The 18,673-nt window shown below is 43.9% G+C and overlaps 1 protein-coding gene across 1 annotated transcript; it reads right to left on the minus strand.

Annotated features, from left to right (window-relative positions):
• Window positions 1-951: 951 nt before the first annotated feature.
• Window positions 952-16,326, minus strand: LOC123159434 (mediator of RNA polymerase II transcription subunit 15a). Its single transcript, XM_044577269.1, has 10 exons — window positions 15,994-16,326; window positions 15,190-15,301; window positions 10,482-10,584; window positions 7,301-8,545; window positions 6,418-6,488; window positions 3,375-4,820; window positions 2,186-2,527; window positions 1,808-2,002; window positions 1,647-1,735; window positions 952-1,541 (listed from the first exon to the last, which is right to left on the minus strand). The coding sequence occupies exons 1-10, from the start codon at window positions 16,134-16,136 to the stop codon at window positions 1,340-1,342; spliced, it is 3,948 nt and encodes a 1,315-aa protein (XP_044433204.1). The 5' UTR covers window positions 16,137-16,326; the 3' UTR covers window positions 952-1,339.
• Window positions 16,327-18,673: the final 2,347 nt, after the last annotated feature.

Consider the following 18,673-nt stretch of genomic DNA (forward strand, 5'->3'; position numbering starts at 1 on the left):
CGGCGTCCTGGGAGCGCAACTGGGGTGTTTTTTCGGCGTCGGCACAGAAAAAACGCCTGGAAAGGGTCTGTTGGGAGCGCGGCTGGAGATGCTCTAACACATAGATGCACTAAGCTATCGATGGCAGCTACACGATCGTTGTGCCAATAGCGACAGGAACATTCTTTTCCTTTCTGAGCAACATTGCGGCAACTATCGATGGCAGCTACACGATCGTTGTGCCAATAGCGACAGGGACATTCTTTTCCTTTCTGAGTAACATTGCAGCAACAACAGTGTCAAAGCAAGAAAAACATATTAAGACGGTATCACTCGCCGGTCAGTGGTCTTTGTATTGATGTATAGTTTGATTGCGAACTAGTTACCTCTAAACTACTTCCTTTATATCAAAATGTAAGACGACATCTTACATTTTGTCAAAATTTTGTTGCAGAGGTAGTAGTTTGCAAGACCCAACCAATATTGAGGGCGAATTATAAATATGCTAGGGAGGGTTAGCAAGACCCAACGAATATTGAGGGCAGATTATAAAATATGCTAGGGAGGGGCAGCTTATTTTAGAAGCCGTCAAAAGAACTAGGCCCTAATCAGGCCTACCTGAAACCAAACACGGTAACGGTTTTGCATGGGCAGTGCTATACGGACGATAAAATATGGACGACCAGCGGACAACAATAATCCAGCCAGAGGATCTCATCCACAGCAGTGTAAGGTCCTTTGGATTATTGATCGTACATAGATCGACCGCACTACGTCGTCTGTGGAGCAATTCCGGTTTTGCATAGCACCGTACCAGAAAACAGTGAAACAAACATGTCTTTTAGTAAAAGAAAAGAAAAGGTTAGCCAATTTGGTCGCCAGAATAGTTCAGTTGAGGTTACCAGTTCACCTCACCACCTACTTTTTAGATGAAAAATATCCTGAGAGCAAAGAGGTCGAGAATACCTCTAATAAGGGTAACGTTCATCATTTATATTTTCCATTTACTACTAATATAGTTGCTCACAACTACTCATAACAAATATGAATAATATAGCACAAAAGGGCCTCTAACTATCAAGCCAACAGTGAGTTTGTATAAATACAATCACAAATACAGCACACGTGTATTTGCTCAACTGTTGTACTCCCTCCATCCCTAAATTATTGTCTTATATTTATCTAGATACGGATGTATCTAATACTAAAACGTGATTTGTTACATCCGTATTTGGACAAATTTAAGACAAGAATTTTGGGACGGAGGGAGTATAAAGGCAACTATAACCACCAAGGGATCGGAACTGCACTTGAGCACGTAAAATGAAGTTTGACGCCACCACAAAACATAATAGACGGATCAAGCACCTACACAACTTTCCCAGCAACCATAACTCGAACTGAAACTTCCTCCGCCAGTCTTCTGAGCATACTCTGCAATGGTTTTGCGTGCACAAGCGTCCCATGTCCTTGCGATTTCTCGCAGCGACATGGGCTCAGCTAGACCGCGCAGTAATATGCTAAACTTTGACTTTGCTTTCATAGACAGGTCTTCCGAGTTTCTGATGCAGGTCCATTGCAGCACAGTTAGTTCAATCTTCACCTAATAATAAGCTACACTTGGACATGGTGATACGCGGGGACTAATGGACAGAGTGACTACGGACCTTTGTTCATCCGGAAACTTGTCGAGGAGCACCGGGGAGCATTTAGGGTAGCTAGCAGGAACAAGCAACCTCAACGGCATAATTGGGCTCTAGCACATTCCAACAAGAAGAAATGAGCAGATGAAATAGATCCACAACATAGTGTGCTTTCAAAAGCTTACCATCTGTGCAGATGCAAAAATGGACTTCAAGCTCGGACTAACAGCCACAGCAGTAAATGTGCATTTGATGACTGTCCCTTCAGCTCCTTCACATGTACCAGCGAATGACTCAGCATCGTCCTCACATACATGGAGCTCCGTGTCTATGAGCTGTTGGTTTATCTCCTGGATCTCCTCCAAGAGAGCATGATTTACCTGCACAAACATGGACCAAATGCCAGTGAAAATGCAAGGTAGCCAACAATTACCAGTCAAAGGAACTACATTCCCTTCCCTTCTATAGAAAAAGTAAATAAATAAATAACCACTGCTTCAAGTATAACTACTGGATAAAAATAACGTTCTCTTGTTTCTCAACAGATAATCTTAATAACATACCTCAATTTTTTGCCACTTGGCCTGTGAGGTTGCAGTTGATTGTAGATCAGGGGTATCTACACTAAATGTTTGCTTGAAGCTATCGTTGACACTTCCAGCTGATGACACATTAAGAGGCATGGCACTTGTATCACGCTTCATTTTCTTCGATGCACCACTTCCATCATTTGTTATAAAATTCCTGGCTTGTAACCGGCACTTTGTCATAGCAACTAAATCTTCACCAACGGCAGCTCTCGAGCCATTACCAGGTGCTGACCCAGCAATCCTGTCAATCATGCTGACAACAGATCGAATGTCGCTAACTGCAGCATTAAGAGACTCGCGCTGTGTTGTTCGCAACTGCATGTAACACACCGTTGAACATAAAACAGGCAAAAGATAATAACTGGAAGACCATGTATCAACTAATTTAAAGGACTAAACTGAACAGTGTAAATGGCTTCTTATGTATTTACCACAACAGCAGAACAGACTACCAGACAAAAAATCTGGATTCTGTACAGTAAAAATCAACAGAAGTAATGAAACCAGGTCAATTCTTTTTGTTTTCACATGAACTTTCGAATATTAGGATAGCAAGAATGGACATGGATAGGCAGCACCTCCATCATGTGAAAAACTAGTTGACCGAAGTGGAGTAACATATTTTCATGTTACACTTAACATGTTTCGGATCTTCAGATGGTAAGAACAAAAATGATTATGTGAAATTCCTATCATTTGAGCAACTAGTTAATTTTAGTGGACCAGAAAAGGGAATGATATATCTAACTCCTATAATCAAATTGCCATTCTTGGCCCTCATTCTTTTTATGCCAGTATGCTTCAGAACAGTCTGGCCATCGTCAAGTTTTACAATACTCCCTCCTACTCCAAAAGGAGGACCTGCACGCTTTTCAAGATTTAACTTCGACCATCAATTAGAACAATATAATACGTAAGTTATGTAACTTTAAAAATTACCATTGGAAAATTCTTTCTGATACGAATTTAATGGTATAACTTATGTGACATGTACCCCCATTTCATTCATTAAATTTATGGTAAAACTTGAATTTTGAAAAGTGTGTGTGCCTTCTTTCTGGAGTCGGGGAGGGGGGGGGGGGGGGGGGTTACATTCAGAACAACACCGATTAAAGCACAAAAAATTACACAGAAAGTAAATATAAGTTCACAGGATACTTACTGCTTTAAGTAAGCGATCCAGAGGCCTTTCTACTGCACTTGATTTGGTTGGAGCTTGAGTTGGCATGTTAGCCTGACTTCCATCCACGCTTGTAAATTCTGCTAGCAAGGGCGATGCTGATATCCCTGGTGTGTTCACAGCAATCGATTGTGTTTGTGGCACTAGGGATGTTTGCTGATGTCCAGCCTGCCCAGTATTAGTAAGTGATGATATATTGGAGTGTGGTTTGTCTGAATCCACTGGTATAGGAGAAGGGGCGATAGACGGGGATGGTGATGGAACAAATGGTGAGTTAGCTGAATGCAAGGGTGTCCCAGTCTTGACTTGAGATGGCAATGGATTGTGCTGATCAACCTGAGGAGAATGGTGAGAAATTTGTGGGGATGATGCTTGAAGGTTGTTTTGTGGGGACGAAATTGGGAAAGCACCACTCTGTTTCAACTGCTGATGATAATAGTTACTGCGTTGGCCCAAGTGCTGTTGATACATACCAGGTTTCATTGCAGTTCCTTGTCTAACCTTTAACTCGTTAACGTCATTTCCAGCATGAAGCTGTGGAATCTGCATCTGTACTGGCTGCTGTTTCTGCAAGTGTTGCTGTACTGGGAGCTGCTGTTGAAGCATTTGTTGCTTTTGCTGGTACTGTTGAAACATCTGACGCTTCATTTGCTGACTCTGCATCATTTGATGATCCTGCTGTTGCTGCTTCAGCTGCTGAAATGAACTTGCATTTGCTTGCATGGAGTTACCGTTAGGTTGCATCGTACTCACTGAGTTGTGAGATAACATGCTACTACTTGTCTGCAGTTGTGTATTCATTGCTCCCTGCATCGGCACAGTGCTTCCCTGTTGTAATGCGCTACTCACTGAACCATGCTGCAAAGAATTGAAATTGCCTCCTTGAGCAGTCTCCAAATTAGAGTCAGCCTGATGCTGTATGTTTGCACCATTTTGCTGTGTGGGGGCACTGAAGTTCTTTGTTGGAGGCGCAGGTACATGCTGGATACCAGCTGCACTAGAGGACTGTAACCCGGTGCTCATGCTTGACAAACTTGCTTGAGGATTAGTATGACTATCATGCTGCTGCAAAGTTTGGGAAGGCTGTTGCTGCTGTGAAATGCTAGAATTAGGAGCTTGTCCTGCAGGTGGCTGGAAGTGTTGCTGTATTTGTGGCTGTACTGGCTTCCTTCTTTGTGAATTCAAGATACTGATAATCTGTTTCTCGTATTGAGGAACTTTGTCCCTCATAGCAGGTTGGATAGTACTCTTGCTAATTTGCAGCATTTGTAATATACGTTCCAACATTATTTTAAAGCTCTTCATTCTATCATACTGCTCAGATGGCTTTTGAGGTGGTATAATGCTGTCAACATGCTGTAGCTTCACAGATATCTTATTGAACAATTCACTGAGTTCTGCAAAGTATTGGTCCTTCAAGCTCTTAATCTGTTGACAAAGACCACATATACATAAGTTTGGCGCAGAAGCTATATAGAGATGAAAACAGAACAGCTAATAGATCATGGTTTGTCTAAGTCAGCAAATATGGCTCTGGCAAGGTACTTCAAGTACTTTTAGAAGCATACAGATCTAAAATAACATAAGAAACTATGATGCCCATAAATAAAATCGCTTTAAAAAAGATTGCTAACTGCCTTGAGGATTTACTACATCTACATACTCTATGGATGTATGCTCCATACCCCACATTCATACAGAATTCCGTGTACATATAATATATATATACATATATATTGGACCGCGCTAAGTCCCGAACGTTCGGATTTTGCCCATGGCAAATCGAAAGTTTTTCATGGCAACTTTAGTTGGATGGCAAGTTTAGTTGCTAAGCATGGCAATTCCACCCGCAGTTTTTTTTGGTTTTTTTGCCAGGAAATTGCCATGCGTGTGAACTAAACTTGTCATCCTCGCGTTAACTAAAGTTGCCATAAAAACCGTTTGATTTGCCATGGACAAAATCCGAACATTCGGGATTTATCTTTTCGAGGAGGATTTTCTATCATAGCTTACCCTAGAAAGAGCTATCGGTACAGTGGTCTCGCTTCGTGATTCGCACTAGCTGCCTGGTGTGGTACCGTCTGAAACCCATGTGATGGGCTAACTGAGCTCTGGTGGCAGGCCGGTTCTGGCCACTTTATGCATAATGGTCTGACAAAAAGCCTGCCCAGTGTGTGCTGACGAAGGATTCGCCGTCACAAGAATCTGTACGTCACAGGTTCCACCGGTCGACCAGCATGTTGTGTAGGTTTTGATATGTACGGGCAGGCCGTTACGTCCCGTTTTCACAAGTGACGCACGTCGGCGAGACGGACACAGCTTTGGTCCGCTAGCCGTGACGGATCCATGTGTATGCCTGGGAGGAACCTATGCATTGTATACGTATCCTTCTGTATATCGCGCATATCCTTGTGATACGTAGCACGTCAGTCACGTGTCTGTGAACCGCATTTGTCTGTCCGTGTACGGCTCGTGTGATATAGTCTCATGGGTGTCATGCAGTAGCGTCAGATTCATGAGGGCAGGGCAGTCTCTCTTTCAATGCATAGACAGAGTCTCACCAACTGCCGTAGTAATGCATGCCGGTTTCGGCTCGTCGGCGAGCACTTAAGGACGCGTGCCTAAGGGCCTAGCGAGCGTCAAGGGTCTCGTCCGATGACGCAATTCAAAGCCATCAGTATGCTTTGTTCATATATATGCTACCACGACCTCCCCCGTCGAGCGGTGCAGTCTTGATAGTAGCCAGGCGTACAGACAGATGAGCCGGGATCTTATAAGAAGACTGCCAGAATGTACAGACAGATGAGCCGGGATCTTATAAGATTGCCAGAATGTAGTGCATCTACACACTAGACTAGACTATTGCGTTGTATGAAATTCCGGTTCCAATTCCAGAAGAGGAATTGGCAGGTTGTTTCATCTTCTAACCTCTTTGTTCTAGGGGCCACTGTCTACGAATTTTAGGAAGTTACATGAAAGGGAGTACCAAAAATGATGATATCGGTAATTAAGTATGATGTCTCACCATTTGATATATCTCCTCTTGCCAATCACCTGCACCTGCATGGCCTGTTTGAGCAGTAGAGTCCGCAGATGCTGCATAACAAGCAAGGTTGTCAAAGAGTACCAGGATACAATGAACAAGCCAACAAATAACAAGCTAGAAGAACATTGTAGGATGGAATGCAGGGGCAATTGGAAGACTTGTGAACCAAAATGAAGAATCACAGAAGATCAATATGGTCAGCTTTGTCATCATGATCATTGCACAATACAGTATCATTTTCAGAAACAAATCCAACAAACAAGAAGAAACAATGTAGTGAACGAGAGTAACAGAAGATCAATAAGGTCAGTTTAGTCAACATGATGATTACAGAGTACTTGATCACTAAATATCATAGTACATAATTCCATCTTCGAGCTGTCATTCTATCCACCTTACTGCAGGTAAAAAAAGAGTAAAATGCAGTTTTGAAGCTTTTAGAGATAACTTGACACCCCCTTGATAGTTCTAGGACCTGTGGTGCATTTTACTCGTCAAAAACATATAAATACATCTGAAATATGAATCTGGTTGTCATCTCCAAAAAAGTTTCATTAATTTCAAGCTAGTTCATGTACCATAAACACTAATTTCATAATCTGTTTGTTGCAAGAGGATTGCTGCATGGAGGATTAGGGATAATCAGCCTAACCAACTACAACAGCAAATACACCTTACATAAAGGAACGGAGGGAGTACTATGTAAGACGAAAATAATGAGAGGCCAGATCAATAAGTTAGTTTGAACTGTACAAGAAAGTAACACAACAGGAAGATATACACAAGAACAAGGAGGGGAAAAAAAGGGAGAACAGTAAGAGCATACAATGGATCTACAAACAAAGTGCATGTGAAAACTTACTACTAGAGGAAACTTCTGGAAGGCCCCTATGTGCCTGAATAAATTGTTTTTGCTGATCCATGTTATTTTGTTGCAAGAGCATGCCTCCTGAAGTTTGAAGTCTTTGCTGCATGGAGGATTGCTGCATCCCTAATTGCTGTTGTAGTTGGTTAGGCTGAGACTGGAACTGCGACATAAGATGCTGTTGCGATTGTTGAGGTAGGTTGTGTTGAGACTGAGGTTGCATCAAACCCATTGGTGGCTGCTGAGCATGCTGTTGTTGCTGTGGTTGCTGAACTTTTGTTTGGAGCATATGCATCCGCTGCATGTTTGAAACATTAGGTACAGTCCCAAGAAGCTGCTGCGGCTGTTGATTTTGTTGCTGCTGCTGTAGACTCGACATGTTTGACTGAGAGCCCAATTGTTGCGGCTGATGCAAAGGCGTAGACGTCTGGTTCAACATCTGCTGTGTTTGCTGCACACTCAAGAGATTATTTGACTGAACTGGTAGCCTCTGTTGCTGCTGCATCTCCATAGCACCATTCTGTTGACCAATTAGCTGATTTTGTTGTACATTTGGTTGCTGTCCCATCAACTGTTGATGCTGCTGTTGTAAAGGAATATTGGGCTGCAGACTCTGCAGAGAAGGCTGTTGATGCATGGAGGGCTGTGCTTGTTGCTGCTGCCTCCCAACAGATTGCTGAGGTTGCTGGAGCAATGATTGCACAGATTGTTGTACGGAATTCAATTGATTCTGTTGAATACCACTCTGAGTAGCTGACTGCATGGCCATTGGCTGCGTCTGTGGAACGGTAGACTGCCCAGGGTGAAGGCCAGATGACATTTGCATCATGGATTGCTGTGAAGATTGCATCTGTGTTGGCTGCAACAAAGATTGCTGCTGCTGAATATGCGGTTGCATAAGTGCATTCTGCTGCAATTTCTGTTTCATAAGCATTTGCTGCTGATGATAAATTAATTGCTGTGATTGTTGCTGTTGCTGCCTTCCTGCCATTTGCCTTTGTACAGCATAAATATCTTGTGAAGTGCCTTGCGCCAAGCCATTATTCATTGTGTTCTGTGGCATGACAGACGCATTCTGCATCGTTGATGTTTGGTTGACACCTGGCAAGTTCTGTCCGATATTAGCGAGGGAAGAAGCTTGTACAGATGTAGAGCTATTTGGCTGCCGGGCCTGTTGCTGAGACATCAAGGGAATTACTGATGTTTGTGCTTGATTGCTGCCTTGTGGTGGGAGTCCATGAGCTGTTTTAGAGAAAGTGTCATATAGTGTGTTAAGAAAGTATCTTGTGAATAAATACTTCTTGCGGAACTGTAACAGGCACACAAAGCGCTGAAAGCAGCATCTTACAGATCAAATTAGGAAGTTCTGCATTTTCAATGAGAAAAAAACATGTGCCAGAGCAATTAAAGCCTTAAAGGGCTGTCAACCTGATTTGTTTTAGTGAGCATGCAAACAAGTGTTTGCGTATCTTTTCGTTAAGACGGGAGTCAAGGTAAGTACAGCTCAGAGCTGATCAACTGATTTAACAGCTAATGGCTAGTTCCTTTGCGACAAACTGAGAAGCAGATCACAGCTGAGTAGTAGCAAGGAGAGCATAAACACAATTCTACAAAGAGCAGAAGATGGTCCAATGTTACTGTAACTGAATGGTCCAACATAAAGCTAAGTTACATTTAACCTACCATATGGTATAATCATTCCATGAGTGGGTCGTTCACTGGCGGAGCTATGTGTATTACTGCAGGCGCCATGCACCCCCTCCCCCCCCCCCCCCCCCCTCTTGGAATTTTTTTTTGTGAAGAAGCAATGTAATTCAGTATTTGGGTGTCACAAATTGAGAGAAATATAGTTTATGGTCCCTTTAGAAAATTATATTTCGTCATTTGCCCCCTTAGTCATCTGTCAGCTAGCTCCACCACTGGTGTGGTTTCACAACATTAATCAACTTCCTGGAAGAAACCCACTTTTTAATTCTGAACGGTTGCAGAAGTTCACTTTGCAATCTTAACTCTGAAATCAGTTGTTTTTATCCTTGAACTGTTCAATCCATTCATTTTACCCCTTTTGTCCTATCACAAGTGGTTTCTGCTGACTCAGAAGGCACATGGTAGACATATGGCATTGGCATCACAATATACCTCAGCAACTTAACTAAAGGTTATGCTTAGAATATAAAAGAAAAGGAAATTAAAAAATAATTTCCTTTGGTAAAATCTTAATTATTTTGAAAATTCAGAAGGGTTAAGGTGTGACATTATTTCTTAATTACAATATACCTCAACATCACAATACATTATTTCTGATGACTTGTTGCTAGCCAGTGTGAAAAACCGTTCTTCGAGTCCCCTAGTTAAAGAAAACGTTTTTCCAAATAGCCAACCTGAATATCCTTTTTTTTAAAGAACACTGATTATGGTTTTTTCTGATGTTTCAAACTTTTAATATTTTATTTCTTAAATTGCTGCTAAGGTGTATAAGTTGATGCCACATCAGCATAAAACCACCATGGTTAGGGCTAAGGGGGTAAAGAAAACTGATTTAGTAGTTCACGGTTAAAAACAACCAGTTTCCGAGTTCAAGATTGAAAGGGAACTTTTGCAATAGCTCAACTTAAAAAATGGATCTTTTTCAATACTCATGCTGACACATGCATCCTTATTAAAAACGACCAGACCACTGGTCTGGCAAAAATATACCAGAACCAAGCCATGTTCCAATCCAGTTCACAGTGAAGGCTGTTCATCCAATCAGCCTGCTGTGAACCGGCGAAAACCCGGTTGAACAACCCAATCGAGCGCTGGACCAGGGTCAACAAAATATTCTGTATGTGCAAAGAATCAGACCATCTTTAAGGTAGAAAGAGGGACTGCCCCAATCGAATAACTAACTAGGCTGTTTGTTTGTTATCTAGTAGAAAAAACCGTGCAATAATATTTATTGAACCAACAGGTTGGACCGCGGAACCGGAGGTCTGACCACTGAATTGAGGCACTTACCGTATCGCTCCGGGTTCATGACACAAGCTAGATGCAAAATTCTTGTACATTATGCTGAAGGGTGGAGGGTGATTTTATGTAATAAAGCACATAATCTCAGCACATGATGCAATAAAAATATTGACATTCAAGTGAACAATAAAATATGCAACCTCTATTTACTATATATATGGTACCTTACCGGAGTTGTTTTGATTTGGTATCACTTGAGCATTTCCAGGAGCCTGTTGTGTCTTCGTCTCCATAGAGAGCATTTTCAGAGAAATCTTCCGCAAATAATCAGACTGAATAATACAAAAGAAAATGATGTAAGTTATATACCAAATTATTGCAACCAACAGTTCTGGTGTGATTAGAAGTTTAGCACAGTCGAGAAGATGTTTCAGCTTTAACATCTGAATTCAAAAAAAGTCACCTAGGCAGCAAAACACACTGCCTCAAATAAGTGATGTGAACAGAAAACCCAAATCAAAACAGTGTTCCCTAACTTTATCAAATAAACAAATATTCACCATAACTGAGTTGGGCAATATGATGAACAGTCGTAGGCTGCTCCAAGGTTTGCCACAAATAAGCCAGAGGAACAGAAAAGCGAAATGGAAATAGTGATATATAATACACCACAACCAAAATAAATACATTTGATTTTTTTTTACCAGCTTGGAGTAGATACAGTCGAGTAAGGTCTTGTTTGATTTTCGGCCCAAGATAAATGATTGTATACCATTCTGTATCCCGTGGACTTGGGTCTATCCTTTTAACAGAAGATAGTTTTATTTCATCTTATAACAAATTTGGATGCATGGACACATCAAACACAATAAGCGTCGCGGTAAGGGCGACTCCTCGCGGTGTCCACCTGTCTATTTTTACTGCGCCAGGTTTTACCGAACGAACGAAGAAATACAAAAAGAAAACAAAAACGAGTGCTTCTCCCCTCGCACCCGGCTAGGGTAACCGCCGCCACCCTCCCTTGCGCTCATGCCCTCTCCTCCTCCTGCCCCAGGCTCCACAGCAACGACTGGATGCGGCTGCCGAAGGAGCAGCGGTGGCCGACGGCCTCGTGGCAGCAACGACAGGCAGAGAGCTGCGGCGGCCCGCAGTGGAGGAGCAGCAGCGGCCAACGGCGACGCGGACATGGCGGCCGTCATGGGCAGAGCTGAGCCAAGACAGCGTGGTGGCCGAGCATGATCTGGAGAACCGGTGGGCAGTGGTGCAAAATCTGGGCAGGCGCGACCTGCGCAAGTTGGAGGCGAGGTGATGGCGTTGACCAGGACGTCTTCGCAGATCCTCATCTTGCCGCCGGGAGAGGAGCTCGTCCAGGATCCCCGCTTCTCCATAGATCCGCGACAGAGGTGCTCGAGGAGGAGCTTCTTCTCGGGACGCCATGGAGATCGTCAAGGTGCGCCCCCATGCCCCCTCCAGGGTATGCTAGGTAGTGTGTTTCTTGTTTCCTGTCATGGTTCTCTGCAGTTTTAAACGCCTATGAACAGGTCGCACTCCAGATCCTCCGTTGCCGCATGGCACCACCTTGACACAGAGTGAGCTTTCTTCTTCACTAACCAACACATACATGTAACTCTGTTTCTATTTTAGAGATGATGCATACAGATGTAGCAAAATCTAAAGTTGTTTTTGTATTCAGAATAAATTTAGAGAAACACGCATGTGCAGGTTGCCAGTTTAGAACTCAGGTGCAACCACTCTTTGCTTGTCTGCTACCCGTGATAAAATTAATACACATTACATGTAACTCCGTTCCCGTGTCATATTCTACCAACAGCCCACTCAAATTGTTCCACAGCTCTCTATTTTTAGCTATGCTTGTGTTGTGGCAGTACTTAGTTCTCATCACGTTTCGTTCGATGGAAATTCAGGGAGCGCTGGTGATGTGCTTGAAGATGACCTCGTTGTGAGTCTGAAAGTGTAGGTCTCCCTCGGCATAAGCAGCATGGGCCGCACAGACAACCAGCTCTGTCCTGCTCCAGTGTTGCCGTCCGTTGACCCAACGAACAAGAAAGGCATCAACAAGAGAAGCACGACACATGTACATGTACACATGCACTTCTTTCTTCCTGATTTTCCGTTCCTCTTTCTTCCAGTGCCTTGCTGTTAGAGCTTCTCTTCTTGGACCATCAACGGATAGTTGTATGCATGCACTTTCGTTTGTCTCACCCTTCCAGTGCCTTGCTGTTAGAGCTTCTGTGATTGCTAAATATTATTTAAGATAATTCCTCTTGATAGCATCTTTTGCCATGATTGTTGTTGTTTATTTAACCGAAAAATAGATTCTTCTGAAGTTTAACATTCCAATGGACAATGGAGTATGTATTTATGTGCTTGCCTAATTATATCATGCCAATTGCTTGAGCAGCGGGCACTGGTAATTATTTTCCTAAGATGATATTGAGTTTCAGTAACATAGACCCATCTGTTAATTTCAGTCTTTGGTGCTTTTGCAGATATTTAATGTTGTTGCAATTGGTAAGATAATGGGATGCAACACTTATTTACCAGTTCTAAAGCATGACTAAATATGGAAAGACCAGAGGCAAGTGTTATTTTCTCTTGTAAGCTTCTTTTGCTTGTCTATCTCCCTACTGGTATGCAGGTCTTTAATTGACAGTATTATATAGAGTTTGCTTTACATAATTTTTAAACAAATTCTCAATGAGCTACTACTTCATGGGAGGAAACCGTTTGGCTATTTTAGTGATGGATATATTTCCAACTCTTGATCCTCATCAATAATCACCAGGCCTTGGGAGTTCCCTAGCAGTCCTGGTCAGACTTGGACCAGGCACTAGGCACCCCAAATGTCTAACCACGCTCGATTCCAATCGCGGAAGCCACCAATTTTAAATAGTGAGCTTGCATAGTTGGAGACTCTAAATATACTTTCTGGCTTGATTTGCTTTCTGTTCTAACATCTATTCTTATGGGAACGCTTGTGGTTGAAACTCCACTCGACAGTTTTCTGAAATCACTTGGGACTTGAGAAGTATTCTATTACCTTCCAGTCAAAGGAGGTTTGACTATTTAACTAAATCTTCGCATTGTTTTCTTCTTCTTTGGTTGACAATTGTTGTGTTGCAGGTTGACATGGCGGCCATATGTCCTGTAAGGCTACAGGTAAAACAATGTGGGGTCTCTTTTATTGGCATGTTTCTGTCTTGGTAAGCATGCATCAAACATGCTTAGGTTGGTGGTAAACTTGTTTCTTTTTCACTTATGTTCAGCATTTCCTTGATCATTTTGTATTAATATTTTAGTATTTTGCTCTGCAATAAGATTTATGCACGGTCTGGTACTTAGAAGAATATACTGCTGGTTTGTCGATGATTTTCTCCTTGTTTGATTTTGACATTAATTTAACAATGAGTACTTAAATTCTGAATTCTGAAGAGTATGGCAGCTATATAGATTCATTATTATTCAGTTTGAGCTATGTGGCAGAAATAAGCTTCATGCTTCTCTCAACATACTAGGCACCATACAAGGCGGCGGAGGCAGCCCCTGGTACGGACAGGAGAAGATGCTGAGCTTCTCGGCCTCGACGACGTCCTCGTGTCCCTCTCTACTATAGCAGATCTGCTTGTTTCTCAGGTGGGACTGCAGTTCTTTCGAAGCTTTGCTTTCTGTATGACATGTTTAGTACTTTAGTTATGCTTCTCGAGCAGCATTGGAATGGTTCTCAGACTACTTTCTCTTGTCATCACTACAGCGATGAGGAAATTGGAGTGCATCTTAATTATTGGCATCTCATTCTATGACGAGCTCGGCAAGAAAGGCGGCAGCTGACAGGAGGATGTCACCACCAACAAGACCGAGGCCGCGTCAACGGACTCAGGTATGTGTGCTCATTGGTGGTTTCAGTTTCATAATTCTCATTACAACTAGCCTCTGTTCGCTCAATCTTTGAGAAATTTTGTCTGTCATTGCATTGTTGAGTACGTGCAGCAGGATGGAAAGCAGCGAGCAGCGGCACATCGTTCACGGAAGCGGTCGGCATGGGGCTAAGCCTGCTGTTTCTCCTCCCCAAGACCTAAGATAGCATGAGGTCTGCCCAGATAGAGGCCCTCATGCAGGAGAGAGATGAGGGAGCAGCTGGTGGTCCAGACGACGAAGATCAGCTGAACGTTGGCTCCCATGAAGTTGATTGATTGTGCCTCCGCTTTTGTGCTGCGCGCGTTGCCTTTGAACCACTGTCATTTGTGTCGTAGGTGATGTAAACTATAAGGACATATCAATAATATCTATGACTCCTAAGGCTGATCTCTTATCTCCTGTTTCCACTGTTGTGTACTCGTGTTAGTTTTCAAGTCAGAACCATGCAATAACGTGGAAGGGGGGCGCTCAACCTGGCAGCACGCCACGGGCGCGCCCCAACCGCTAGTAGCCTAGAAACATGGATTGGAAGAGTAACTAACTGAAGACACTCAAGGTACACGATACTACAAGATTCAACATGTGATCGATGATAAGATCATGATCAGCGTTTTGTCTATCATTATGTAACTAGCATTCAAAACATAGTTGCTTATTAACTTACATACATACTAAGTGTGAAATGCTAAAATAACTGGGATGTGCTCCAGATGGTTTGAGTGTGGACCTTGGCACACCCATGGCCCCAATTCAAGTCCCGGCAGCACAGAACTAACGGGCTTAATCCCAAGCATGAGAAAAATCAGGAAGCTAAAAAGCCACACAAGGTCTCACTGGGGGGGGGGGGGGGGGGGGGGCTGCTAAAGGCACTCAGACATGATGTAAACAAAAATTACACCAATTGTGGACAGGTCTGCTCTACTATTGTTGACTACTAAAAGAAAAAACCCATAACTAATGCGTGCTCTGCTCCGAGAAGTTGTGAAGATAGGTTGAATTACCTGATTGGTTGCTGCAGTATAGATCTTCTCTTCGAATCGCACAGCGATTTTTTGAAGTTCGTTCAGTCCCTCTGGCACAGATACTGGCAGATGCTTCTTGAGAGTTTCCATTCTACAGACATGACGTAAAAATGTGAATAAATTTGGGGGATGCATTTGCTTTTAAAGTGTCGTGTAGATAAAATGTGTTGCATCACAAAGTGGAACGAGTAGGCAGAGCAGGCAAGGTAGATCTCCAATTCTCAACCATATTTCTATAAGCAAGCGTAATTTCGGGGTTGATTTAGTCATGACTTGTGATCATGTGCATATTATCCTTGGGAAAGGAACGAGAAACTCTAGTTTCAGAACAGAACAAAATTGCATCCCGGAGCAGTAGTAGTAATAGAATGGTTTACCCTAGGTAATCACACGTTGTGATACTCGGTAGCATGACAAACTAGCACTTCTTGGTGAATAAACGTGTGTAATTGTTGAGATATAATTCTAGTTAATGAAGTAAATAAGATGAATTCAAAGCAGGCGTAGTACAAGTTGATTAGTGAATTCCCACAGCGGGGAATTTGACGGCGCAGAAACTGGGAGCTTGTGTGTAGATCGACGACGAATCTGTTGGTGCCGCTATGGATATGGCTAGATAAAAGCTATCAGATGGATCGATGACAAAACTGACCCGAAAACACACGCAGGAAATTCCTCTTTGTTTCTACTGAAACGGAAGGCGGAGGAAGGATCGAATCAAACCAAATCAATTATAGGCAGAGGGAGAGGAAAGTAAATCAAATCAATTAGAAGAGTCCCTACATCTTATTGACGATCCTGCTGCGCGCCTCGGGCTGGAGCTGGGCGCGCCAATCAGCTCCGGCGGCGGGCGGGGCGTTCGGGTCAACGCCGGCGGCGGCCGCGGCGGGGTCCGACCCTTGGGTGGGCCGCCAGTTAGCGTCCATGGTCGGGATCAGCGATTCGTAGGTCTCGAGGAGATGGATGGAGGTGGATTTGTGTATATACAAAACCGGAGGGCGGCGACGAGGACTTGCAGCGTGCCTTCGCCCGAGTGGTGTCGTGTGGTTAACTTCGGCAGTCACCGAGCATCTGCACTAGCGCCAAGGAAGCCCCCAAAGAGCACTTTCTCATCGCTGGCGGCCAAAAAAATATCCACTCATGCCCACGATCTCAATTATCGTTGAATTTGGACAAAATTATGGCCGACTCTCTCACCCCAAACCCAGGATCCCGAGGGCCAGCCGGGGATGCCGGCAGTTGCCTTTTGCATGCACAGGCCCACTGTCAGCCTCTCTCCCTCCCCTCTCTCTCCTCTCTCCTCCCATTTCTCTCTTTTCTCTCTCCTCTCTCCCCACCCTTTCCTTTCACACCTACCACACACGGCGCGCATGGCCGGGGCGGGGCTCATGCTCGCTCGCCGCTTCCGCCACCTTCCCACCCTCTACTCCCACCTCGACTCCGTCAGGTTCTCCGGCCCCGCCTCCGACCTGCAGCGTGCCGCCCCTCTCCGCCGTCTCCACGTTCTCCTCCGCTGTCGCGACCGCCGTCGTCCACGGAGGCAAGGCCATGACGGGGCACCGAGTCCTCGGGAGGCTGGGCGCGGACACGCGGCCGGCGAGCGGGCGCGGACGCGCGGTCGACGAGGCCTGGGCGCGGCCTGGGCACGGACGCGTTGCCGATGAGGCCTGGGCGCGGGAGGGCGCGGCCTAGGCGACGGCGCGGTCATGCGGGGCGAGCACGGCGGGGCGGGGCGCGCGCGGTGGCCAGGGGGCATGGCGGCCAGGGGCGCACGCGGCCTGGGGCGGGCAACCAGGGCGGGGCGCGGCGGCCAGGCAGGGGAGGTGCATGCCGGCGAGGAGCCCGGTCCTTCTCCTCCCTCGTCCGCTGATCACCAGCACCAGCTCGTCCTCGTCGGCCCTAGCTTCTTGCCTCCTGGGGGCGCAACGAGTGGGAAAATTCCCGCCCCCAGGCCAAAGTTCTCGCCGGCAGCCCCCCAGGAGGCAAAAAAAATGCCTCCTAGGGGGCTCAACGGCTGGAGATGCGCTAACATGCTATAATGGGGAGTAACATATGTGTGGTGTTATGCAACACTTTATTTATTAGGTTGTAGACTCATCTTGTCTTGGTATGTGTGATGTTACAGTAACTAGTTGTGTTACCACATGCTCCTCTTTCCTCATTAATTACTCATCACATCATTTGTTTTGCCTAGAGATGTTGTGGTAACATAGCTAGTTACTAGTAGTATGAGTAACATCCCACATATCAAGGCAAGATAAGTCTATAGCCTAATAAACGAAGTGTTGCATGTTATCACACATATGTTACTCCCCACTATAAAGGTAGTAACATAGACTAGTAACATGTTACTAGTTTATGTTACTACCCATTGTGGCTAGTCTAAAAGTAGTAGTAGGAGTACTCCCTTCGTTCCAAGATATAGTGCTTCCTCTATTCCCGTGCTTTAACTTTGACCATAAATTTAACCAACGAGACCGATTGCGGTGGGAACAAAAGTTATACCAGTGAATTCGTATTCAAAAGAAGTTTTCAATTATATATTTTTTTCTCCCACCACAGTCGGTCTTGTTGGTTAAATTTATGGTCAAAGTTGAACCTCGGAAAGCGCGGGCGCACTATATTTTGGAATGAAAGAAAGTAGTAGGTAGTATTATCTCGTTTTTTCTGTTTTTAACACAAAGATTTTATTATCTTAAGTGCATTTTACAGACACAAGCGTGAAAGGAGGCACGCTGGTTACAGAGAGAGTTTCTCTGATTGAAAAAACATTGCATCAATACATAAGCAACGAAATAGTACATATTTGTTCTGTACTTTTAAAGCTAGGCGTGCAAGATGATGAGCCTTGATGTTTTTTCTCTGCTAATATGAGCAATTTTTCGATATTGGAAAGAAGGGTTATTTTGTATACGAAAGAAGTGGCTTGTTCTCCCAATGCCCTGGAGCAAAAAGAATGTCCGTCGCTTTTGCTGCCAAAGGTAGTACTGAGCATGAAGGAAATATGCCCTAGAGGCAATAATAAAGTTATTATTTATTTCCTTATTTCATGATAAATGTTTACTATTCATGCTAGAATTGTATAAATCGGAAACATAATACATGTGTGAATACATAGACAAACATAGTGTCACTAGTATGCCTCTACTTGACTAGCTCGTTGAATCAAAGATGGTTAAGTTTCCTAGCTATAGACATGAGTTGTCATTTGATTAACGGGATCACATCATTAGAGAATGATGTGATTGAGACCCATTACATTAGCTTAGCACTTGATCGTTTAGTATGTTGCTATTGCTTTCTTCATGACTTATACATGTTCCTATGACTATGAGATTATGCAACTCCCGTTTACCGGAGGAACACTTTGTGTGCTACCAAACGTCACAACATAACTGGGTGATTATAAAGGAGATCTACAGGTGTCTCCGAAGGTACATGTTGGGTTGGCATATTTCGAGAT

Source organism: Triticum aestivum, chromosome 7B (genome assembly GCF_018294505.1).
Source record: "Triticum aestivum cultivar Chinese Spring chromosome 7B, IWGSC CS RefSeq v2.1, whole genome shotgun sequence".
Lineage (NCBI taxonomy): Eukaryota > Viridiplantae > Streptophyta > Magnoliopsida > Poales > Poaceae > Triticum > Triticum aestivum.